Raw genomic sequence first — 26,055 nt, 5'->3', positions numbered from 1 at the left:
TTTTTGAAGACTTTATGTGTCTGAAAATATCTTATTCTGTACTTATATTGACTGATAGTTTGGCTGGGCATAGAACTCTTTTTCTAATAGAAGACTGCTTCATTGTTTTCTAGCATCCAGGATTTATTTTGAGCCACTCAGATCTTTTGTATCTGACCTGTTTGTTTTTAATTTTTGGTAGCTTTTAGTACCAAAATATTCTAAAATATCATGATTAAAGGTCTTGACATGACTTTTCTAATTACTTTTAAATATTCAGCAATAAAGTTTACTGAATATTATTGTGCTGAATATTCAGTAAACTTTTTCAATATGAAAATTTATATCCCTCACTTTTAGATGATTTTCTTTTACTACATCTTTGATAATTTCCTCCCCAATGTTTTATCTATGCTCCCTTTCTGAAATTTCTACTATTTAAATACCATACTTCTGGAGTTAGTTCTCTAATATTCTTTTTTTTTTTTTTTTTTAGATTATTTATTTGAGAGAAAGCAGGAGCTGGTGGGGCGGGGGTTGGGGGGGTGCGAGGGAGAAGCAGGATCCCGCTGAGCAGGGAGCCCTACAGAGGGCTCCATCCCAGGATCCTGAGATCATGACCTGAGCCGAAGACAGACACTTAACTGACTGAGCCACCCAGGTACCCCCCCTAATTTTCTTATCTTTCCTGTCTTATTGTCAATTTTTTATCATGTTCTACTTAGTGGAAAATTTCTTTATCTTTCAAACTCATTATTGAATTTCTAATTTCATTTATCATATCTTTAATTTTCAGTAACTCTATTCATTCTTTTCTATAGCATCCCTTCTTTTTTTATGGGTGCCACAATTTCTCTTATTTTTAAAAATGTAAGTTATAATTTCTTTGAAATTTTCATTTGTTTTCTATATTACCTGTACCCATTTCTGTATATTTTGATATCTTTCTTACATATATTGGAAGATTTCCTATATACATGGTAATCCCTAGCTTTTCTTACATATTTAAGAGTAAAACATTAAAAATCTCATTAGACTCTGCCTTATACGTATTATCATAGTTCTTTGTGGCTAGACTCCATTCTAGACCATTCTATCCTTTCTTTTTAATGAATCACTTAAATATTTACAGTAAACTGTGTCATCTATAAACATGGTATAGCCCTCTATGTATATAAATTTCCTTTAACTTTCTTCAACAAAGAATTATAATTTTCTTCATAAATTACATATATATCCTTTTGGAAGAGTATCTAAGTAAATAATAGTTTTTTCTTTATGTTACAAAAGTTATATTTTTCCTTGTAAATTATATTTTCTGATTTATTATTTCTGAAACATAGAAATGCCATCAAATTTTATCTATTGATCTTACAACTGGCAACCTTGCTGAACTCTTAATTGTTCTAAGTTTCTGTATATTCTATTCTATTTTTAGCCATTACATCATCTGAGAAAACGAACGTCATTTCCTTATCTTCTTTCTTACATTTGTTATTTCCATTTTTATCTTATCATAATGGCTGTAATACCATTGTCTCTTTATATTTATTGTTTTATGAAACAGATTTAAGGTCACCCCGATTTTTACCCTTTTATACACAGTTTTTATCTTGTGTTGTACATTTTATAAGATGCATGTTGTTTTATTCTCTTTACTTATCCATGAACAAGGCAAGCTGTGTTCTCCTTAGAGGTTTTCACCTAACAGTAATCAATGAATTCACTCAGTTCTGTGAAACTGAATAAAGGAAACCTCATTTAAAATGGAGTTGGGTGTTATATGCAACTGATGAATCGTTGAACACTACATCAAAAACTAATGATGTATTATATGTTGGCTAACTGAACATAATAAAAACATTTTTTAAATAAATAAGTAAAATGGAGTTGGTAAGCCAGAAGGGGAGCTCCCACACTGTACCACTGACAGCCTTTTTTTAGCCTCAACAGGAAAAGGCACACCTTTCAGAAAGAAGCCTACTTGGGGAGCCTGGGTGGCTCAGTTGTTAAGTGTCTGCCTTCGCCTCAGGTCATGATCCCAGGGTCCTGGGTTCGAGCCCCATATCGGACTCCCTGCTCAGCAGGAAGCCTGCTTCTCCCTCTCTCACTCTCTGAGCTTGTGTTCCCTCTCTCGCTGTGTCTCTCTGTGTCAAATAAATAAAATCTTTAAAAAAAAAAAAAGAAAGAAGCCTACTTTACTACTCCAACAGGAAGAAGATTTCTCCTTGCCTAGCAACAGCCCAGCCACTAAGAGACTATTAGAGCTCAGCCAACAAAAAGCCATTACACTTCAAACTCCCTGTTTACTCCAATGAACTTTTTGTTACAGTAGCCCTTCCCACTCCCCCCTTCCTCTGCAAAAGAGCATTCCTTATGGCTTTTGCCTATGGCTTTTGCTGTAGCTCACCTGTCCCAAACTGCAATTCCTCTTCTCTTCCCAAATAAAGACATTTCACTGGTAAAATAACTGGCTATTTTCCTCCTAAGGCCAACAGCTCTGTTCTCTGCACACTGTTACCGACAGTGCACAGATTGATAGCAAGAAGGGAGGGCGTGTGGCCAGATCGCAATCCACTGAATTCTCTAACAAAACTTTATCGTCTCTGCCTAGTTCTGTCATTTCTGACAACAGAAAACTGGTATTCCTTCCATGCAACGATAAGAAGGTTCTTCACTGGCCACCTCCTACTCCATTGCCCAATCTCCCAATCCCACTCTTACCCTTAGAGGTTTTTCCTTTCAAAATACACTTCTTACATTGTGACTTACAGTAAGAAAAATATACATTTGGTCTTTGTCTGTGGTTCCTGGCTCATAGCTCCTAGAACCCTTGCCATTTCCTATATAAGGGCCAAAGGCACATCTTTTGTTATAATATTTAGTTTTTTTCTTCCCCATTCCTGAAATAGCTCCTGAGTGATAAAGGTGAAATTAATTTCTTTTCTTATTTCTAACAAGCCCCTTTCAACCACATCTGAGTTTATGTTAATGAAACAACTTTTGGAAAGCCCACAGGATGAAGACTGGTTGTGAAGAGAACCAACTTGTGATTAAAAGGTTAGAACCTTCAGCACCCCCTCCTCCAAGTAAGGGACAGGGTTTGGAGGTTGAATCAGTCACCAAAGGCCAATGATTTAATCAATTATGTCTATGTAATAAAGTCTCCATAAAAACCCTAAAGGACAGAGTTTGGAGAGCTTTCAGACTGGTGTACACGTAGGGATGCTGGGAGAGGGGCACGCCTGTAAAAGGCATGGAAGCTCTGTCTCTCCCACATATTTTGCCCTATACATCTCTTCCATCTAGTTGTTCCTGCATTAAATCTTTTTATAACTAGTATTCTAGTAAGTAAAATGTTGCTCTGAGTTCTGTGAGCTGCTCTAGCAAATTAATCAAACTCAAGGGGGGATTGTGGGAACTTCCAATTTATAGCCAGGTGGTTGGAAGCACAGGTGACAGCCTGGACTTGGGATTGGCATCTGAAGGGGGCTTGGGGCAGTCTTGTGGGACTGAGCCCTTAACCTGCGTGATCTCATGGTATCTCCAAGTAGATAGTGTCAGAATTAAGTTAAATTGTATGACACTTAGCAGGTGTCACAAAATTGCTTGGCATGGGGGGGAGGGGAATCACACATTTGGTGACCAGAAGTGTAAGAAGCAAAGCAGGGTCGTAGTAGAGTATGGAGAGTAGAAGAGACATACAAGAGGAATGGTTTTCCTTATTTTTCAGTTTTCCCCCCTGGATTTTGCAACATCTACCTGATTTGTAGGTTATTGGCAATGATAGTTTCCTAAAGGGTATGTTTCGGGCATCAACTTAGGGCTTCTCAGTTCCAAATCCACCCTTCATTGCCTGTTTGTGAAACTAAAAGAGTTTTCCCTTGCCAGTTGGCTTGCGCAGTAGAGGGTGCTGGAAGGACACTGAAGGAGGAAAGGGGTTTTCTTCTGGTGCATGGCTATGCCCTTCTCACTTTGCTCCCACAGCAATCTGCAGCACAGGACACCCTACAGGCAGCTTCCTCTGGCACATAGAGGGCAATATCCTGGCAGGTGGCTTCTCAATGAGTTCTTCAGCAGGGCACCTTCTCATGGATGGCTTCCCCTACACCAGAGGACAGAATTCTGATAGCACTTCTGCAAGGTCTCCACCATCCAGCGGGTCACGGTTGCAGCATCTCCAGGGAAGTCTGAATCTCACGGTGTGGCAGGAGAGAGGAAGGTAGGATCTTCCAAATTCGTTTCTTCCTTGGATGCTCCACCTCAGCCCTAGAGGGGGAGCTGTGCTCCATGTCTGCTATTATTCTCCCATTCTTTATATTTTCTTTACACCTTAGTAGATAATCCCGTTATAGTTAATACTTTTTTATATTAAACTTCCCCTGTTTACATTACTGTGTGACATTTCTGTCTCCCAATTGGACTCTAATATAGGATGTGATAAGCCTTCTTGATATCACTTTACCTATGCTGATACAACTCTCAGAATTTACTTTACCAGGGACGCCTGGGTGGCTCAGTTGGTTAAGCATCTCCTTCAGCTCAGGTCATGATCCCAGGGTCCTGGGATCAAGCCCTGCATCGGGCTCCCTGCTCCGTGGGGAGCCTGCTTCTCCCTCTCCCTCTGCCTGCCGCTCCCCCTGCTTGTGTTCTCTCTCTCTCTCTAATAAATAAATGAATAAAATCTTTAAAAAAAAAAAAAGAATTCACTTTACCTGTTTTCATTTAATTTAATGTAATTTAGTGAATTAATAAATGTATTTGCAACATTATCAAGTTATACCTAGCAAGGGACAACTTGCAAGGGACGACAACCAGGTCATCTGCTTACAGTATTACAGATCTGATCATTGGAAGGATTTTTCACAGACTAGCTTCTGACTCTGCACCTTTCACATCTTGTTTTCCTCCATTTCTCACAAATGTGTGGTGTTGGCCCCTGGAAGCCACATTCATATTACGATATGACCTCTGGCCCTGTACCTTCATGTTATAATGCCAGGTGGGTCAGCACAGTGAGCAAGAGAAGTATTTCAGAAAGCCATTCCTTTATCGGGATGGTTTTCAATAGTTTAACTTTGCCTAGAAGTGGCTGAAAGCTCCACAAACATATCCCATTAAACACAAGTTCAATACCCCAATTCCATTTCCTTTTAGATGAGTCTCATAAATTCCTGGAGCCATGTCAAAATCATCTGACACAAGAGAAGGAGAACTTGGGGTGGAAAAAAAGTCTTAACTTGAGATTGAAATTGCTTACTTTTCCACATTTTACCACACAAAAAATTGTTAACCAAATGAATGAGACATCCTGGGTCCAGAGACAGAGCAACAGGAGTCTTCGGACTAGCATCCATGCCCCATGTTGGCAAGACTCTCTGTGGTCTCTGCGGTTGGCCAAGGAGTAAACGGCCACTGCAGCCACACCCACTGGTGCGACAGGGGGCTGTGACTCTCCCAAGCCTGTGAAGCTGCAAATACCCCTTAGTGTATGCCTTTTCTCAACAAACTAAACTGTTATTTCTAAATTTTTTTCAAGTTTTTTTTTCTTTAAAACCTAACTGCTAAAGTTAGTGAGCCTGACTCCTTCAACTTGGGGGTTGTCTCAGTGACTGGATAGGAGTGAAACCTCTCCCGAACCTCCAGTCCAGTCAGGTTCTTTTGTTGTGTGCCCTCCTAGAACTGCAATCAATGCACTATTTTAGTTTCTATTATACATTTTTATGTGATTATTTCATTGGCTTCTCTCCCCTTAAAGACTAAGGTACTGAGAACAGGGACTATGTCTGTTTTAGTCCATTAGTACTTATCACTTGACATTTAGTAAGTGCCCAGGAAATGTTCATTCAAGAAAAATAAAAGTACTTATCAAATGAATCAATTCTTCCCATTTTATATGTTTATCCCATACTTGCCATTATTACCATGAAAAAAAAAATCACCAGGTATCTCAAGTGAATTATGTAGCTTCTTTGAGATTCAATTTTTTTTTATCTGTAGACTGAAAAAGTTATTCTAGAAATGAATCTCCTAGGATCCCTTCCAGTTAAAAAAGCTAAAAGTTATGTGATTCTAAATACAAAATACATTTTCATATCCCAAACCACTAACAGGATCTTAAGTAATTTAAATGGGTGGGGGGAAAGACTTCAGGGTAAATTTGAAGATGTGGGGAGAATTTTCATTAAAATATATAGGATGGAAATGTGTTGGTTGATTTTCACCCAACAGAATTATAAACAATAAAATGTTTATTCACAAAAGCCAAATTGGATAACCATAAAGAGTTTATGTTCTTTGGGAGTCATGCAGAAGTCTCTAAAATGTGTATACATTTTTTAAAACTTATCATTTTAGGAAATAAAGTAGTTTGTACTTCTTGGGAATTTGAGAAATGTCATTATGCCTGCTGAATAATATTACTGTATAAAAAGATTTGAAAGTTTCCTTTAGGAATTTACTATCATACTCAAGAAAAATATATTAGACATTTGGGCACATTGGACCATTTAGGATAATTCTCTTTTAAACAAACTTGATTTCTAGTAAAGAATAAAACATATGTATATTTAAATAATTCAGTTTTAGCTTCACCCTGCTCTTACAAATGTAAATTTTATATTGAGTCTACAAAAAGCTACTATTAGAAAATCTAACCCAGGCACAGAAGAATATCTGGAAATACTCTGTTCAACATGAAATAATGTTTTCCTCCAGAAGAAAATTTTCCCCGTTTAGTCAATAAAATCTTCAAAATATATATTTAAAGAACACTAATTTGCTAAAAAGTGCACAGTATTTAGTGTCATTTGCTCCAGAATAATTTTCATAAATCAAATAGTTCATTAAGATCTTTCAAAGAAACAGAAAAAGGAAGACAATTTGACAAAAATAGGTAAATCAAATCAATGCTTTATTTCTCATATTCTCCCACAAAATACATCCCTTAGTTAACAATATTACTTCCTTTTGGAAAAAACAGAATAAAGCACATTACCGCCAACTCCTTCCAACTTCTTCTTTCAAATAATCATGAGAGTCTTAAATTTAAGTATGTAGATGGTTTGCTAAAAGATCAAAGTTTAAAAAAAACCACTAATAAGGACCACTGGCCTCTAAAGATCACCTAGACCATCCCAGTGCCAGATATTTCACTACTTAGGATTCCATCTTCAGGGATTTCTACAGTGCAAGCAAGTCTCTTTCTGGTGTCTAATTATGGGGAGAGCATTAAATACATCCAGCTTTTATTATTTAATCATGTTGCATCTAGAACTTAGAATACAATCATGGCCCAACCTTGAAAGTAAGTCAAAAGCAGGAAGGAACTTCCGATAACTTGGGGAGACAGGGGATGTGGCCTTTAACTGAGGAGGGCAGGCCAGGGAATCAAAGGGAGGCATTCCTAGCACTCATAGAGTGGCCTCTTGTCACCAGAGCAGGTAGGGAGAGGGAAGAAAGGAATGGAGAAGAGTAACATGCCTACAGAGACAGCAAGATGACAGTAAAAGTTAAAATATACAACTTTGCCAGGACAGATTATACATTTTATGGTTTACTTATTACAGAAAAATTGGTCCTGAAAATCAAAAAGTGGCTTTAATTGTCAACCTGTGCTTTTTTTTTTTGAGAGAGAGAGAGAGAGAGAAAGACTGCTCAGAATTTCCAACAATAATTATTCAACAACTACGATTAAAACTGCTTGCTTGTATATCAATATACTTGATAAGTATAATACCCCTTGGTTTAGCATGTTCTCATTTGTGTAAAGGATTTTTTTTCTGTTCCTTATCCTTTATAGAAACATAAAAAAACATACTCTGAAACAGCTTGAACACTAGCCCTAACTTTGATATCACTAAGGCCTGGTATCTGGTCCTATACCGTGATGTGTGTACCTCATAAAGTGTTCCATTTGCTTTTCTCTTCTCTGAAATGGGGTGGTATAAAGGAATTCTTCATTTTGAAGTTCAACCACACAGAAGGGTGGGGGTATGATTATGCCGACTGCAAATCCCACAAAGGAATATATGTGGCTCAGAGGAAGAGCAACATCACTGTCATTCAAGAAATCTTACATTCAGGGGCCCCTGGGTGGCTCAGTTGGTTAAGCATCCGACTCTTGATATTTCAGCTCAGGTCATGATCTCAGAATTACGAGATCGAGCCCCTCTGGTCTTAGGATTCTCTCTCTCCCTCACCTTCTGCCCCTCCCCACCCCCCCACCCCCACACGTGCACTCCCTCTCTCATGCTCTCAAAAACAAAAACAAAAAGAAAAGCCACTCAGAATGTTCTCAGGCAGGGAAAAGACATTCTTTATAATGCTACTTACCAGATACAAACAGGGTGGGGTTTTTTGGCATCAAATTTTTATATCAACCTTTAGCACTTAAATCCATTAAAATTTAAAAAGACTAAAAATTAAAATAAAAAACTCCATAGTCAAGAAGAAACATTGTCAAATCACTATGTTGTACACCTGAAACTAATGTGACATTGTATGTCATCTATGCTTCAATTAAAAAAAAAAAAAAGAGGAAGAAAGAAGAAAAAAAATCTTTCAAAAGGAAGAAAAGACAAAAAGTGATATGTCAAGGGCGCCTGGATGGCTTCTTCGGTTAAGCATCTGACTCTTGATCTCAGCTCATGTCTTGACCTTGGGGTCATAAGTTCAAGCCCCATGTTTTAAGCCCCCTACTTAAAAATAAAAATAAAATAAAATTTTAAAACTTTAAAAAAGTTATACATCAAACAATAGCACATTTAACCTGGTTAGGGGAAAATTGTGGAAAAAAAAAAAACACAGAAAACTCATTGCACTCAGGACTTATTGATAAAGAAGCCATATATAATCCTACCTGCTCATTTTACAGCTCTTTATCCTGTTACAGGATACTTCTTCAACGAGGTGACTAGCTATGGAAATTTACTTCTGCCAGTTGATAATCCCTTTACCAACAGTCTAGATTCTTACTCAGTTTCACTTCCAACAAAAAGAAAAAGAGGAAAATGAAAACCAAATCCAGAAATAAATCCAGGAAATTTTGACTCCACATGAAAAGAAACCAATTGCTGATGGTTTTTGCATCCCCTGTTCAACCATTCCAGTGTGCTGCATGAACGTCTGTCTGTAGGCAGCACACACGTATTTAATCTGGCATATCTGTGTAATTAATTTCTTAGACATCGTCATTCTTTTTTCCCCACTTGTATTTTGTACATATAGAAAAATGACCTCAACACCCTGGTATAAATAAAAAACTTATGTTTTTAAAAGCATGTATTTACCTTTTATATTAATTTTTCATATTTAAATATTTATAAATTGTATTAAAGTTTCATGTGGAAAACATTTCTAAATTACTAACCAGAATCTATTTGAGCTATGCCAAGACATAAATATTTGCTTCATAGATTTTATTAAATATTTTAAATGTTATTTTTCTATTTGAAAAACCATGAATTTGGGTTGCCTTCAATACAGCTTTAAAAGTAAATCAGCTATCAGGCAACATGGCGTAACAGTGGAGAGTACGGTCTATGGTATCAGATGGCTTGATGTTGATTCTGCATAGAACATTTACAAGCTGTGTAACCTTACAAAAGGTATTAACCTCTCTGAACCTTAGTCTCCTTATCAGCAAGTAGGAACAACCACAGTAGCTCCATCAAAGAATTGTTATGAAACCCAATTCATTTTAAATTATTACTGCTACTGTTGTGTCTAGTACCAGAGTAATATCTTGATATTGCTTTCATCTTCATCCCAAAGAATCACTTGTATACTTACAGCACATGTTTGGCTAGACACTATGTACGTGAATCCATTGCTTGAGCCCTCTCAAAATTTGCAAGCACACACACGCACACACAGCCTGCAACAGAGCGGCCTATATATAACTCCCTGATATCCAATTAAGAACATCATCTATGGATGTGCTGTGCTGAAATCGAAACAAGACAAAAGGTAAAAAAGAAAAAAAAAAGCCAATTGCTGAGATATTCATTGAAGTCGCTGGGAATCCTCTGTTCCACAAGACAAAGTGCAGGTCCCCTCTGGTTAATCTAGAAAGGTTTCATGGGAGAGCAATGATCATGACAGTTTAATGACAGGAGAGACACAATTGGGAGGATTTAAAAGAAGAAACTACTCTAGGCTTATGAGGCTGTTTCCTTAAAGGCTTGGCATTTGGCCTGGAATGACTGTATCATGGGAGTTTGGGACAGGTTTGTCTAACATGAGAAAAGACCCCTGAACCAACAAATAGAAACTAAGGAAATGAAGTTCCAGGCTTGTCCCTGACAGGCTGTATGTACAATTTTAGAATTCTGGACAACATAACCAGTGACAACGCACTACAAGGCTTCGAGGGAAGAGAGGAAAGGGTGTTCTAGGAAGAACGTTGAGAGGCTTAGAGATGGGAGGAGAAAACAACGTAAACTGCAAGGAGGACAATGATTCGAGTGTTAACAGGTGGAGGCAGGGAGTCCAGGAGGAGAGTGACACTGATCAAGATACAAAATTAAAAAGTATCTGGGACAGAAGTGTTCGCCAATGGGCATGAGAAAAAGGTGAGACAGGCCTAAGGGGGAAGCATGAGACGAAATGGAATTCGGTTTAGCAATAAAGTATGTGAACAGAATGAAGATGACAGAGGAAGTGAAAATGACACAAGTTTGAGGCTTGGAAGGGGAGGGCACTGCTGCTCGGATGGACAGTGGGGCGGGACATAGGGTTTGCGGGGGGCACGGGGGGGACGGACACGGCACTGCTCTTCAATCTTCAACTGACATGTCATCTCCATCCCAAGCTGCCCAATGTTCAGGGTAACATAAACCAAGAGGAAGAGCAGGTAAAAGGAAAATCACACGTGTACCTCAAAGCTCTTGCTTTCTTGTGAGGTCAGCACTGGCTTTCGTAACCTTTTGCTGCTTCTCTCCTCTCCCTGACCTGTGTCACGACCGGTGGCTGGACACTGGCGGTGTTGTTCCTGAGCGCAGGGGGCAGGACTCAGACCGTCTCCGAGTCCTGTGTACACACACAGTGAGGCCTGCATGCGCACGCACACACACCTTCCAAAGCTGGAAGAAGTATCAGAACTCAACCATTTCACTTAAGGCCCTTTTCACGTTATTTTCTTTTGTAAAGTGACTTTGCTTTCCGAACTTACTCACAGGAAAAAGAATCTCTTTGTTAACCCCTTGCACTTGTTTCACACGTATCCCTTCCCAAGCAGTTCAAGATCTTGCTAAATGAGAGGAAGTATTCGTTTTGCCTCCTGAGTTGGTCATCCTCTTTTCCAGAAAAGAACATAATCAACACATTTTTAAACAACAGACGGCACAGAAGAACTGCTTCTTTGCAGGCCCATTTAAGTTTAACGCATTTTGAGAGAGCCATACAAAGCTGAAGAAGTAGATAGGAGTATGCCACAGAGAAAACAGCAAAACAAAACGAGTTACTGGCAGAACGAGCATCTGAGGGCCAGCTCCTCTCACGAGCTAAGTACCTCCACTTTGGGATAGATGACAAGTATCTAATTAACATAAATATCTAATTGCTTTAACTGAACAGGCAGCAAATTATGTCAAAGGGAAGAAATTAAACAGCAGGGGAAATAGGGAGAAAACAACTCAGGAGATTATTTATTTGAGAAATATGATCATATTCACAAGTATCCTTCTCTTTAATGTACTTGGCTGAGACATCCTCACAGCAAACAGCTCTTGTTTTATGACACAGTCAAAGCAATCAAGGTCTTCCAACGGGAGGGCAGCGGTGGTATTTAGCCAGAAGACTGAGTAGTAAAATCCGGGCATGTCTAATACACTTGCCTCGAGTAGTGCTCTGAGTCAATTTTATTTGATCTGACTCCACACTTGGCTCAAAGGTAAAACAATAAATGGATAGACAAGCAGGATTTGACCAGTCAATATACCTCATCTAACAATAGTCCAAGAATTGTCAGTCAATAAGCCAAAACTGGTTTCAAGAATGATCAAATTCAAATTTGTTTCACTGACACCAGATTGGATTTTTGTTAGGCATGTTTTAAAGTGAAATCTTCATCAAGAATCTGAATAAAAATCTTACATGGCAAGCACGTGGAGAAAATAACTTCTACCCGATCAAGCCAGTTATATGAGCTCTACCTGATTTCAGGGGCTGACTCCTGTGGCAGAGATGGCCATTTCTTCTCTCCTGCCGGCGATGACCCTCCTTGTCCCTTATGGAGAAGCTACCCACTCCATGTGGCCCCAGACAAGTTATTGAATTTTTCCCTACACACATAATGTGAAACCCTCTGCCAAGCTACAGAATGTTCACATTTATTTAGGCTATACATTTTCTTTACCCTGTCTTCTCCAACATCACTGGGAAGTGGCAAAAGCTGAGTATTCAGTTTTCTCTTTGAGCATCATAGGACTTTTGTACCTTCCTCCCATCCTTTGGTTGCCTTGGTAAATGTTAATTTGTAGCTTTTAATGTTCAAGGAAAAAGAGGACATTGAAAGTTCGCCTAAATCAATCATTTGAAGCACAGATTTTTAACTATGAAAAGGATCTCAGAAGTCATATGATCAAATCTTCCATACAGTAACCAATCCTCTTTAAAACATTTTTGGAGGGAAATTTTTCAACTTCTGGTTTAAACTAATTTAGTGATGGGAAGCTCATTATCTCACAAAGCAATCTGTTTTGACATCTTCCAATTCTATTTAGAAAGTCCTTTCTCAAAGGAAGTGGAAAGCTACCACCCTATAACTCTTGACCATGGATCTTACTTCTGCTCTCTGGAGCAGCAAGTGCAAGGTAATTAGTTGCCTTATTTATATAACCAATCCCTCAAACATTTAAAAAGTGTCATTTCTTTACATAGTCTCCTTTTCTCCAAGGGAATCTTCCTAAGCTCCTTTCCATATATTTTGACAATCACATCCACTGAACAAAGCCACCGTGATTGCTAAAGGAGCGAAGTCCCACACAAACCTGGAAGACAGTAAGCATTTGTATGATTGTTCAAAAGGTGGAAATGCTAGTACAAAAAGATCTCAGAGCCTTTTCTCCACCTCCTTTTTGGAAAATTGTCTAACCTGAAATGTCAATATCCCACTTAAACTTGACAAAACTGAATATAATCCTTCAATTGATTAGTGGTCAGAGTTTTGCAATTTTTGTGGTCAGGAGCTGAGCATTCCTTGTTTGCATATTTTTGTGTATAATGAATCAGCCTGTCATTCTCTTAGCCTTCTCAGCAGCAAAAACAAATGGCTGGCTCATTTAAATACCCTAGATTGTTTTCACTTGAACTACTACTAATCCAGGTTTCCCCCTTGTGTGTTTTTGCAGAATATCCTATCGGTAACATTTCTACCATAAGCTGTGGGAAGATTGACTCCTAACTAAAATGTGGATTTAGTTTATGTGTCCTTTATTTCTGTTATTAAAAATGACAATCAAAAATTATATGTCATAGGTCAAAAGGTCCTTCTTTGTGATCTCAAAGAAAAGAGACCACTGAGAGAGAAGATATATTCTGTACTAACCACAAGTATTTTTGTGAAAGTAATACTTGGAGAAAGAAAATCGGCAAATGCTTCAAACTAAACAAGGACATTTGCTTAGGACATTTCAAAATTATCTTGCAGACGAAACATGTTTTATATCATTTGTTATTCCTTATGCATATCCAGGACTATGTAGATATCTAAATAAAACAGATTTTCTTTGCACACAGCTTCAATCCCTGCTTGTCAGGGGCTATATGCAGGGTTCCTTTATCAATTCGTTTTGTATATGTAATGATCCAGTACCTTCCAAAAAGTGTCAACTCCATTTTCTAATCATCAGCTTAATATACTGAAAATATTTAGGGTGGCCGTGTGGCTCAGTCTGTGTCTGACTCGATCTCAACTCAGGTCTTGATCTCAAGGTCATGAGGTCAAAGTCCCATGTTGGGCTCCTCACTGGGCCTACTTGGAAAAAAAAAAAAAACACCTCACTGGGTGTTATATATAAGTGATGAATCACTAAATTCTACTCCTGAAACTGATATTACACAGTATATGTTAACTAACTGGAATTCAAATAAAAACTTGAAACTAATTAATTAAAAATACTCAAAAACTTGAAACTAATTAATTAAAAATACTCAAATACTCAAATCTTTTTAAGATTTATATGAGTTAACAAATTTTGCTTATCCTTGGAGAAAATAATATACTATAAATTGGCAAAAAATTAAAACTTGGTGCTAACTTTAAAAGGGAATACTGATAATGTATTGACACTGACTATGAAGTCTGCAATTTTCTCTGGATGAGAGAATTCCACTTCTCAGACACCTAAAATATAACAGGTCTTTAAGTTTACCTAGTCTTTTAGTTGTGGGCTTTATGTATGACTTTCTGAGGACCGCAGATGTTTATATGCTCAACAGTATATATGCAGGGCAAACAAGTGGTCATGACAGATTATTTACTCCACTGACCATAAGAGAAATTACAGAGACTAGACAAATTGTTGGATTAGTTAGAAAAAGAAAAGGAAAACACATTCCTCCATCTGTAAAATTCTAGATGTGCAGGAAACTTAGGACGATGACCTAAATTCTAGTTCATTCTTGCTGAGTCATGAGAATGCATCTATCAATCAAATTAACACGTAAGTATGGAGACATTCTGTAGGTTTGAGAAAATGCTCTGACATCTGTGTCCATGAGGTGAAGGATAAAGGACTATACTATTTTCAGAATATCTTCATTTCCAAAAGTTAGAATTTTACCCTGAAACATTTATGACATTTCACCTTTTTTTGACATTTATACCAATAGTATTCATGTCAGCCTCTCTGTGGTGCAAGTGCTTCAACATGGCATTATTTCTTATATAAAATATCACTTTGATATTGCAAAATATACATATTTCCACACCCACAGATAGAAACAAAGGGTTGGAGAGAATACGACAAAATGTTAATAGTGTTTGTCTCTTGGTTATTTCTTTGATTTTTTAAATTTTTATTATTAAAATATAGTTGACATACAATTATATTAGTTTCAGGGGCATAACATAGTGACTTGACAATTCTATCCAATATGCAATGCTCACCACAATAAACATAGTTACCATCTGTCACCATTCAACATGATCACAATATTATTGACTATATTGCTTAGGTTGTACTTTCCATCCTCATGACTTATTTATTTTATGACTGGAAACCCCCTTACCTATTTTACCCATCGCCCATCCCCCCTTCTTTTTTTTAAGTTTTTATTTAAATTCCAGTTAATTAACATACAGTGAAATATCAGTTTCAGAGATCACCCCTCCCTTCTGGCAACCATCAGTTTGTTCTATTTATGAGTCTGTTTCTGTTTCTTTGTTCATTTGTTTTGGGTTTTTTAGATTCCATATATAAGTGAAATCATATGGTATGTGTCTTTCTCTGACTTATTTCACTTAACATTATATCCTCTGGGTCCGTCCATGTTGTCATAAATGGTAAGATCTCATTTTTTTTGTGGTTGAGTAATATTCCAATCTGTATATTATACCACATCTTCTTCGTCCATACATCTATCGATGGACACTTAGGTCACTTTTATATCTTGGCTATTGAAAATAAGGCTGCAGTAAACACAGGGGTGCATATATCTTTTTGAATTAGTGTTTTTGGTTTCTTTGGGTAAATACCCAGTCGTGGCATTACTGGATCATATGGCATTTCTATTTTTAGTTTTTTGAGGAACCTCCATACTGTTTTCCATGGTGACTGCACCAATTTATATTCCCACCAAGAGTACACAAATGTTCCCTTTTCTCCACATCCTTGACAACACTTGTTATTTCTTGTCATTTTGATTTTAGCCGTTCTGACTGGTGTGAAACAACATCGCATTGTATTTTGATTTGCATTTCCCTGATGATTAGTGATGTTAAGCATCTTTTCATGTGTCTTTTGGCCATCTGTATGTCTTCTTTGAAAGAATGTCTACTCAGGTTGTCTGCCCACTTTTTAAAATTGGATTGTTCAGTTTTTTAGTGTTGAGTTATATAAGCTCTCTATATATTTGGGATGTTAACCCCTTATCAAATATATCATTTGCACATTATTCTCTCCCAGTCAGTAGGTTGCCTTTTCATTTGTTGGTGGTTTTCTTTGCTGTGAAAAAGCTTTTTATTTTGTTGTAATCCCAACAGTTTATTTTTGCTTTTCTCTTGCCTGAGGAGACATCCAGAAAAATGTTCCTATGGCGGATGTCAAAGAAATTACCGCCTATGCTTTCTTTTAGGAGTTTTATGGTTTCATGTTTAGGTCTTTAATCCACTTTGAGTTTATTATTTTGTATGGTGTTAGAAAGTGGTTCAGTTTCATTCTTCACACATAGCTGTCCAGTCTTCCCAATACAATTTATTTGTAAAGACTGTTTCCCCCCCTTGTATATTCTTACCTTTGTCATAGATTAACTGACCATATAAACATGGGTTTGTTTCTGGGGTCTCTATACTATTCATTGACCTATGTGCCTATTTTTGTGCCATTATCATAATATTTTGATTACAACAGCTTTGCATATATCTTAATATCCGGGATTGTGATCCCTCTAGCTGTGTTCTTCTTTCTCAAGACTTCTTTGGCTATATGGGGTCTTTTGTGGTTCCATACAAATTTTAGGATTTTTTGTTCTAGTTCTGTGAAAAATACTATCGGTATTTTGAGAGAAACTGTATTGAATCTATAGATTGCATGGCAACAATTTTATTTGTGTATTGATTTGTACCTTTCTCCTAAAGGAATTAAATATGACATTTTATAATGGATCAAACAATACAGCAAAATGAAAATAAAATTTGAAATAAGAAAATGAGGCAATGGGGTAAACATGGGTAGAAATACAAGGCAGGCCCAGGAGTAAAGTTAGTTCAAAAACTTATACTACATAATCCTAATTGTTACTGAGAAAAGGAAATCCTAATTATTAGTAAGCTTCACAGTTGCATAAAGTATTGTTTTTTATTGCTCAGGAAAATAGCAACTGTGCTTAATTCCTTGACCAGAAGGAAATTTCTTCTGTGAGATCACTCACTGGGAGAATACTGTGCAATGTAATACAAGCAACAATATTCTTAGTGCATATAGTAATGCATTTCCTAAGAATGTTCTTTTCGGAAGGCCATCAGTATTAGCCTATGATGGCAAACCAAGAGGAACTGAATACACGCAACTGTCAGCCAGAGATTGGGTTGAAAATGCAATAGAGTATTTTATGGCTTTCGGAGGTTGATATATGATATTTGTTGTGATTTAATATCATTAAATACTAGTAGTATATAGACAAATAGTTATTAAAATGCTTAACACAAAAAAAAAGAACAAAAGCAAGGCTTTGATAGTATTTTCATTAAATAAAGTACCCCAATCATTAACTTACATTTTAAAAAAGTTTTCATGAAATGTATTCCTCACATTTCTCTTAGATAAAATATAAATTAGATCTGGGCACAAGATCCAAAGAAGTATTTGGCTTAAATAATATGCGTGTATGCAAAAGCCTATGTTGTTCAGCACTACTTACAAGTCGTCCCTAAAGATGTTATAGTGCAGTGTGTTAAATGCTTCAAGAGCAGCCAACATGGGGTCCTATGAAAATGCCTGGGAGGAGCAAACTTGAAGACTCATGAAGATATCTCAGAGAGGGTCACCTTGGAGACGCATAGGTGGAGTTGAAATGCTGGCCAGCCACAGATGGGGGGAAAGAGGATGCCAAGCAGAGGATAAAGTATGTGCAAAAACTAGAGGGTAGGAAGGTCATAGAGCATTTAAGTAATTTGCTATCACTGAAGAATATTCATGGGGGATTTAGGAATGACAAGAGAGACTGGAGGGAAAGGAGTGGTCTAGATCATAAAGTGCCTTGTATTTCACAATAAGAACTCTTCTACTTTTTCCCAAGAACAATGAGGAGCCATTGAGAAGTGTTGAGCAAGGAAGAGATAGTATCATAGTGGAGTTTTAGAATGGTTTCTCTGGTGGCAATGTAAAGAATGGCCCAGAAATGGGGAAGAATAGCAATAGAAAGATAAGTCAGGATCCTTTAATAAACTGTCAGAGTTAATAGGAATGAACACATTTAAGAGGTATGTAGGAGGTATAATTGAGAGAACTTGAGTGATTAGAAGGGGTTGGGGATGGGAAGGAGGTGGCAAAAATGACATTCAGTTTTCTGATTTGAGCAACTGGGGAGAAGGTGCTGCCACGTCTGCCCAACAACAACAACAAAAATATGAGAGATTTAGCAAAAGAAAGAAAACTTCAGTTTGTGGCATACTGACTGGGAGATGTCCAAATAAAAATGTTTAGAAAAGAATTTTGATATATAGCCCTAGCCCTCAAGAAGAGCTTTAGAATTGAGATTGAGATTTGGGTGTCACTATGGTATAGATGATGATTGAGAAAATTCTGATTTAAAATGGCAAACACACTATTCCTCCTGACATCTGAATGGAAATTACAATGTAAAATTTGAAGACAGAAATCCACCTGCAACAATGAAGAGAAAGGTAAGAAGGATTACCCAGCAGATAAGATATTTTAGCATGAAAGAAAGCTTTTGGAAGTGTACTAATGGATGAACTAACTAAAGGAAAGAAGCCTGTGGCTAATGAGGAGATGCAGAACCCCGGGAGCGGTGGATAATAATATGCTCAGAGTGACTGGGCTTTAAGTTCTCAATTATAATGGAAGTTGGGAGACATAAGAAATCAAAAATGGGATGGTGTGGTAATTTTAAGTGGGGCAATGAAGAGTATGTCCTCACAAACATTTTCTTTGTCATCCCTAACAGACTTTTTTTAAAGCTAACAACAGAAAAGAGAAAGTATAACAAAAACATCCCATAATTATCATTGTAATAATGTCAACGTGAAGGAAGGTAAAGACCAGTGGCTATAAGTCAATGTCAAAGTTCTTTCCTTGTAAGAGAAAAGAAATAATTAAAATCAGAAATAAAAACAAGACAGGAGAAAAACAGAAAAAGCAAAAACAATTTTTAAATAACAACTAAGCAAACAGAAATAAGCTCAAGTACATCAGTAATCACAATAAACAGAAATGGCCTAAGTCCCTAGAAACTGGGAGGTACTGGGTAGATATAAGCTTTGTTTGAATACCATTCTGTAAGAAATAGGGGATGCTTACCTTGTTTGTCCATAATGGGTACAAAATCTTCACTGAAATTGTCTGGACCATAAATCCACTTTTGGATCTGTCATTTAACTTTAAAAGAAGGCAACAGTAGGATTTCTATTGAACGAAAATATATTTCATTTTCTTCAACAACCATATAAAGCAAACTAAATTGCATTCAGTGAATTCTGAGTTTTCTCTCACTGAGAACTGATAAAAGCATTGATAGGTGTGACAATGACAATTATCTACTCTTTTCTGTTCAAGGTCAGGTTATCTATTCTTTCACCATCCATTTTCTTCTGAATTTCTCCTTTGTAATCCATACCATTCCAACACTATGCCAGATCATTTAATACTAATCGTTTACAATTCAGGTTTTAAATGACAGCAATCCTATTCACTGAACGCTAAGTATTATTTCCTGTAGTAATATTGGCATAATGCTTGATACAATTACAGTATAGGAATTCATCCTGTCTTTTATTTGAATAGCCCCACATTTTCTGTCTGCCTTGGACTACTCTTTCGGCTGTCTGCAATTTATTCTTGGGTTTCTGTCCTTTGGTCTAATGATAACTTCTAGATTGTATTAAGTGTAAAGTCTTTTCCCCATGGACAGATTCCTGGAAATCCTATCAGATCCTCTAGCTAGAGTAGCCCAATGTTTAACTGTTTACTCCATTCCTACTATAATGTATATTTCATGTCAACACTAAATTAATGCTGAGGAATCAAAGATAAACAAACAAAAATGATTAAGAGGACATCTTTTAAAGGTGATAAAAGAGCTCCTTGGTACAAGATCAATGATATGAAATATACAAATACATTTTTACCACACTCTGAATGACCTTACATGAGAAAAAACAGCTAATTATTCAACCAAAAAATGTTTTGAATGTCAGTTGTACTGGATTTTTTCTTTTTAAAGATTTTATTTATTCATTTGAGACACAGAGAAACAGAGAGAGAGAGAGAGAGAGCATGAGCAGGGGGAGAGGGAGAAGCAGGCTCCCCACTGAGCCAGGAGCCCGACGTGGGGTTCGATCCCAGCACCCTGGGATCATGACCTGAGCCGAAGGCAGACGCTTAACCATCTGAGCCACCCAGGCGCCCCATGGATTTTTGAATGTAAGTTTTACTAGGTAAGAACTTGTTCTGAGTTTATGATGTAAGTATACAACTGGAAACACTGAACATTGTCATAGCAATCATCTTAAGTTTCTCTCATTTAAATTTCTGCTTGAGAATTCTACTTTTAAATGTGAAAACCCAATTCATATGCTCAGGCGATAAGTATTCCAACACCTGGCTCGATCCCAGGACCCCAAGATCATGACAGAACCAAAGTCAGACACGCTTAACCAACTGAGCCCCCCAGGCGCACCCCCACCTTTTTTAAAGATTTTACTTATTTACAGCTGCTCCTTTTTCCTGCTGTAATCTAATCCCAAAGGGAAGTCAGTGGCTACAGAGCATGCCCCTGTCTCTTGGGAACATAACCTTGACTCACCCCTGTTCCTACGGTCACACCTTCCTTCTCGATCTCCCAAGACTGTCTTTGTGAAAGGAAACCCCTGCCTTTTCTCCCTTTAGAAATTTCACTGCCCTTTGCTTTTTCTCATTTTAGACATGTTTTTTCCACTTGCTCCAATTTCCATTAATCCTTGCACCAATTCCTCCCCACTCCCAGTACTGGCTGTTCTCGCTTATGAATTGTGCTGGGACCCCGCAGTAAATCTGAATAAATCCCCTGACCTGTCTTCCTCACTTCTCCTTTCCCTCTGGGCCTCAAGTAAAACTCTTGCTACAGGGATTGTTGTTTGGTGTCTCTGGGGCTCAGTTTGCTCCCTGTACAATAAAGGAATTAACCAGGTTATCTGCAAAGATCCTCAGTTGTAACTTTTGAACACATTGACTCGGTGTTTTTCCTCTGTGGCAAGTTCTTCCTTCCATCTAACTCGTCTTCAGAGCCTGCCTTTCATTACTCTCTTATTACCAAGGTCCCAAGCACATTTTCTCATTTTTTTTTTAAGATTTTATTTATTCATTTGAGACAGAGAGACAGAGAGAGCACAAGCAGAGGAGAGGCAGAGGGAGAGGGAGAAGCAGACTCTCCACTGAGCCGGGAGCCCGACTCGGGGCTCAATCCCCGGACCCTGATATCAGGACCCGAGCCAAAGGCAGATGCTTAACCATCTGAGCCACCCAGGTGCCCCTCATCATTATTTCTTAGGCAAAGCCAAATGGCTTTCACCCACACCTTAAGTTGATCAAAAGAATGTGTTTATTTTTCTAGATATTTCCTAACGTTGCACACAAAATATTTGAGGGACCATGATTCAAGTTTAAAGAAACAAACTTATTTGAACATTTCTTATCCATGAGTGAGATTTCATGATTTCCTTTAAGAAATCTATGACCGGAAAGTTTTGTTAATGCCAGTGACAAGCAGCTAATGGCATCATTTCTGCTTTGATTTTCTGTGACACACTTTTGAGGTTTTCATCCTCACTTCTTTGCGGGGGCCCTCACCTTTGTCTTCCTTTTGCCCTGTAACTGCCAATTTTCATCAGCAATTAAGAAAATAAGAGCACAAGGAAAAACAATTTAGCTCAGCTGACTGTTTTTTCAAGGAAACTTTTTAGATTTCAGACTAATAAAAAAAGTTTTAATCCTATAATCAGAGGTCATTTTTAATGCTTTTATTCAGCAAAATTCCAGGTAATTTTGAAATACATTGGCCATCCATTTATTGAGGACAAAAGAGGTTATTCCAAAACATTCTTTAATAGCCCTAAACTGATTTTTCCTATCAGAAGAAAAAGGAAAATCCACCCGGAAAGGTCTTTCTATAGTGGAGGTTACATAGCTGAGCTTCTTAGGCATTAAACTAATTCACACACACACACACACACACACACACACAAATTGGTTAGAAATATTCCATTTCAGGATTAAGTTTTACACAACACATTATGACCATAAATGGGTTACTTGGATATAATAGTTATCTCTACTTATTTTTAGCAAGGGAGCTAGATTTCATAATATTCAATCCTGGCTTATAAATTTAACTTGGTAAACTTGCAGGAGAAAGGCGAGCTGTTAGCATTCTCTGATAAATCAAAAGCCATCCCCCCGAGTCCCACAGTACAGACATGTCTGCCTCCTCTAAACTCCAGTGGAACTTAACTTGTGTCATCCTTATCCGCCATACTTCCTAATTCACAGTCTCTCGTATCTATCAATAAATAATTATGAAGAAAAAAAGGAGCAGAAAAATAAGGAGGCATTGCAGTTTAATCGAAAAAGCAGGGGTGTTAGACAAACCTAGCTTTGTATCTCATTTGATCTATTTCTTCACCGTGTGATCCTGGGCAGTCGACTGAACTATCTGAGCCTTCGTTTTCTCAGCTATATATCAGAGGTAATGAACTGCCCTCGTAGGGTACTGTGAAGGTTCAATTAAAGTTGAAAAGCACCTGGCACATACAAGGCACTTCTCCGATAAAAGGTACTTCTCCTTCCCCTATTCTGGTATATCATGCATAGATCAATCCTGTGGCATGGCTGATTGAACACCGAGCTGTTTCTGGGCTTGTGAGCTTTTTGAAGGCAGAGTCTTGTTCATCTTTGTACTTCCTATGGAACCTAGGGTAGTGAGCTACATATTCTGGAGGCGCAATAACTGTGTACTGTTTTAAACTGAGGGCTGAAACAGGACCACTCCTAAGCTGTGTAACAATTATCTACGGATTGGGGCTCTTCTGGTACGGTAAGCTATGGCTCAGGCCTCTTGGGGGTGAGACAGCCCACCGTGTTTTAAATTGGGTTGCACAAAATAGAGCTACTTTCCTAAATTCCTTGGCAACTAATCAGAAGGCTATTCCATTTCTCACTGTAGAAACTGTTGCAAAAAAATTGACCTTACTCTGAGAGAGAAACAGAATCCACTACACTGTGCTAGAAAATCAACAAGTTGTGTTGAAAGCACTGAGTCACATAAGCGTGGGTTTTAAACACCAGCTGGTCCCTGACTAGCCATGAGACCTTGGGCAAGCTGTCTACGCTCGTTGAGCCTCAATTAAACCAAAGGAAGAGACAATAACTCCACTGTGGTTGTCACACAGGGTTGTGGGTACAGAAGGTCATGCCCTGGAACCAACTGGAACACTGGGGAAGCAGGATGCCAACACCAAGTCTAGAAAGCCATCACTTCTCAGTCATGGGAGCTCCTCCCCTGGCATGGTCCACGCTTCTACCCATATTCCCTTCTTTGGCAACTGGCCAGCTCTCCTTGTATCATTTCAGTTCAATTGAGCAGAAAAGCTGTGCATATGTATGTGCATGCATCAACACGCGAGTGGTCACATCTACGGATCCAACTTTTGTTCCGCAGGTCACATTACGATGCCACGAGAAGGTGCGGTCGTTAAGCCGCGATAAAACAAATGCACACTTTCCTTTTCCATCCGATGCTAGAACGCTGCACAGTCCAATTTGCTTGTGGCTTTTTCTCACGTGTCAGTCTGTCACAGCTTCCTCTGTAAAAATACTTCAAAGAAAATACAACTCGACCAAAGCATTAACAGAAAGTCAGCCCCAGACAAATGGGGGCAGGCTGCAGGCAAAGCCAAGTGACCGGTCTTTTCAGTTCTGGTGGAATCTTTGTTTCTAGGTCATTCTACTAACATCACCTAAGGAAACTGGGTTCCTAAGGAAATTGGGAGGTTGGGGAGGCAGATGGGCCACCTACACACCACATATGGAAGAACGAACCTTCCCAAATTTCTGAAAAAAGTCTTCTTCTGCCCGGGCCAAGGCGTCTTCGTCAATGTACACAGCTGGCCTTCTGGCCATGAGGAAGTACTGCACCTTCCTCAGATTCCAGCCCATCACGTACTGGAGCCAGCCGCAGACGGCCGCGGTGGACCTGCCGACCCCGGCGTTGCAGTGAACGTACACGGTGTGTCCATTCTCGAGCAGCGCATGCAGGAGACAGACCGCCTGGGGCAGCATCTGCACTCGGCCTGGGATTGAGAAAGCACAGACACATGAATAGTGAAAGCCCAATATCGCACTCAGGACAACTCCTCAGTGCCCGATGAGGTCAGCGCAGCAGGGGGAGCAGGGATAGGAGAGCTTGCTCCATTCCTTTGTTTTGACGGAAAAGGTGAGACAATAATAAAGTAGGAAGAACACTCCACAGGCAGTGGGTCAGCTCTGAACCTTCCCTGGCTTTTGCTTTGAGGGACTTCTGCATCAGGGCACATTTCCTTTCAAAGAAAAGTTAACTGTTCCCTATGGTCAGAAGAATGGATTTTTACATCCATTAGAAAGGCTTGCTCAGATTTGGCAGAGATTTACAGGATTTCACCCTGACTTTCTTTAATCCAAACAGATCTTCAAGATCAATGCAAAACACAGAATTAGTCCATACTGGTTAAAGGAGTCAATCTTATTCACTCAACATATGCCAATTTTCATTTGGCCAATGGGATGGTGAACATTAATTGGCACACATGTGATCATTCATTTATTCCTTCATGATACAGTGAGTGTTGAAATGATTCCATTTCTCCTTTACTGGTCAATTGTGATTATGGTTATTATTACCTCATGACTACTATTTTGATTATTAGGTGATCAAATGTCTCACTTATACCCTGATAGGATATGTAATGCTCTGCTCAGCCCTGCCAGACTCCTGTCTCATGAGGCAGAGATCCTCCTAAAGCCATCAAATGCCAAGATGCCTGGAATTTCTTCTGCACACAGGTTCTCAGAGCAAAGACAGTTAGTGGATTTGGTGGGGGGTGGGGACGATGGTCAAATTACTTCAAAGGGGATGAAAGAGGAAAACTGTAGAGAGTCCTGGATTATGCACCCATGACTTGACATTCACAAGCTACTCTGTGTTCTCGACCACACAGGGCACAATGGCACTTCACATTGCCATCCCACTGGATGACAGGAGAGGTGGGGAAAACTCCCCCCTCAAATGATTTTACTGCAGATCCTGAGGCCTAGAATTCCATGGTGGAATGGAGCCAGGAGGTCATGAGAGCCACTCACGGAAGTTGAGACTTCCCTCTTTAAATATCCTCTTCTAAAATGCCAAGTGCCTCTTAAGGGCTAACACAACACACGGCAATCAGGCGTCAGCACCTTAGAAGGACAGACGTTACAAGACCCCATCGTGGTTTGAAGGCCCTCTCAGTTACCACTCCATCCGGGGTGGGTCTACCTTAGCTTCAGGCTCACCCTGCTCTGACTTAGGAGCAGAAAATCTACATGGGAAGCCAAGATAAGATTCTAATTTTGCTGCCAGTGCTCTATCCATCTGTCTTACCAAGGCATCTCAAGCTACAGGTCCCACACGGCAGTGTAGAGACATTTTTAATTGGAATGCCTTTAGTCAGGACACACTTGGCAATTCCTCAGGCTCCATCTCTCCCTGCTGCCTATCGCCCTACGTTCACGTTCCCTGCCTGATCTCTGAGGGCAGCTAAGGGGAGCCCCACTAGCTCCCCTGTGCCGCTTGATTTCTCAGAGTCTAAACTCAGCCATAAACTACCATTGATTTGCTCTTCCTCACTAGGTTTCAGGGTACTCTGAGGGTAGGGCTAGATGGGCATGCCACACAGTCAGTTGCTCATGGCACTCCCTCAGCGGCAGTAAAATATCACCAGAAATGGAACGAAGTGTAGGAGGTCCTATGCACTAGAGAGACGTCTCACTGTCTGTCCCAGGGAGAGTCCCGTGTAGTTGATGCACCATTTGAGCTGGGAGATCAGAGGAGGCAAAACTTTCAAAGTATGTTGGCAATCCTGCCAATATGGATGAGGCCTGCCCATGTGCAAGGCTGTTGTTCTGC

The 26,055-nt window shown here is 38.8% G+C and overlaps 1 protein-coding gene across 2 annotated transcripts in view; it reads right to left on the bottom strand.

Moving 5' to 3' along the window:
* Positions 1 to 21,978: 21,978 nt before the first annotated feature.
* Positions 21,979 to 26,055, bottom strand: part of EPM2A (EPM2A glucan phosphatase, laforin) — a 100,534-nt gene continuing 96,457 nt past the window's right edge. Inside the window, exon 4 of one of the 2 annotated variants that reach the window (XM_088024237.1) lies at positions 21,979 to 24,208. In XM_088024237.1, coding sequence (XP_087880363.1) covers positions 23,931 to 24,208 — 278 coding nt within the window. In that variant the 3' untranslated portion in view covers positions 21,979 to 23,930. The remainder of the gene's footprint in view (positions 24,209 to 26,055) is intronic. The other variant, XM_088024238.1, reaches the window with a different exon arrangement.

The sequence above is a fragment of the Eumetopias jubatus genome, unplaced genomic scaffold (assembly GCF_037043125.1).
Source record: "Eumetopias jubatus isolate StellerSeaLion01/CBP00866 unplaced genomic scaffold, mEumJub1_p1.0 scaffold_6, whole genome shotgun sequence".
In the NCBI taxonomy this organism is placed as follows: domain Eukaryota; kingdom Metazoa; phylum Chordata; class Mammalia; order Carnivora; family Otariidae; genus Eumetopias; species Eumetopias jubatus.
The sequence above is the reverse complement of the archived record's forward strand: the minus strand, read 5'-3'. Positions and strand labels throughout refer to the sequence as shown.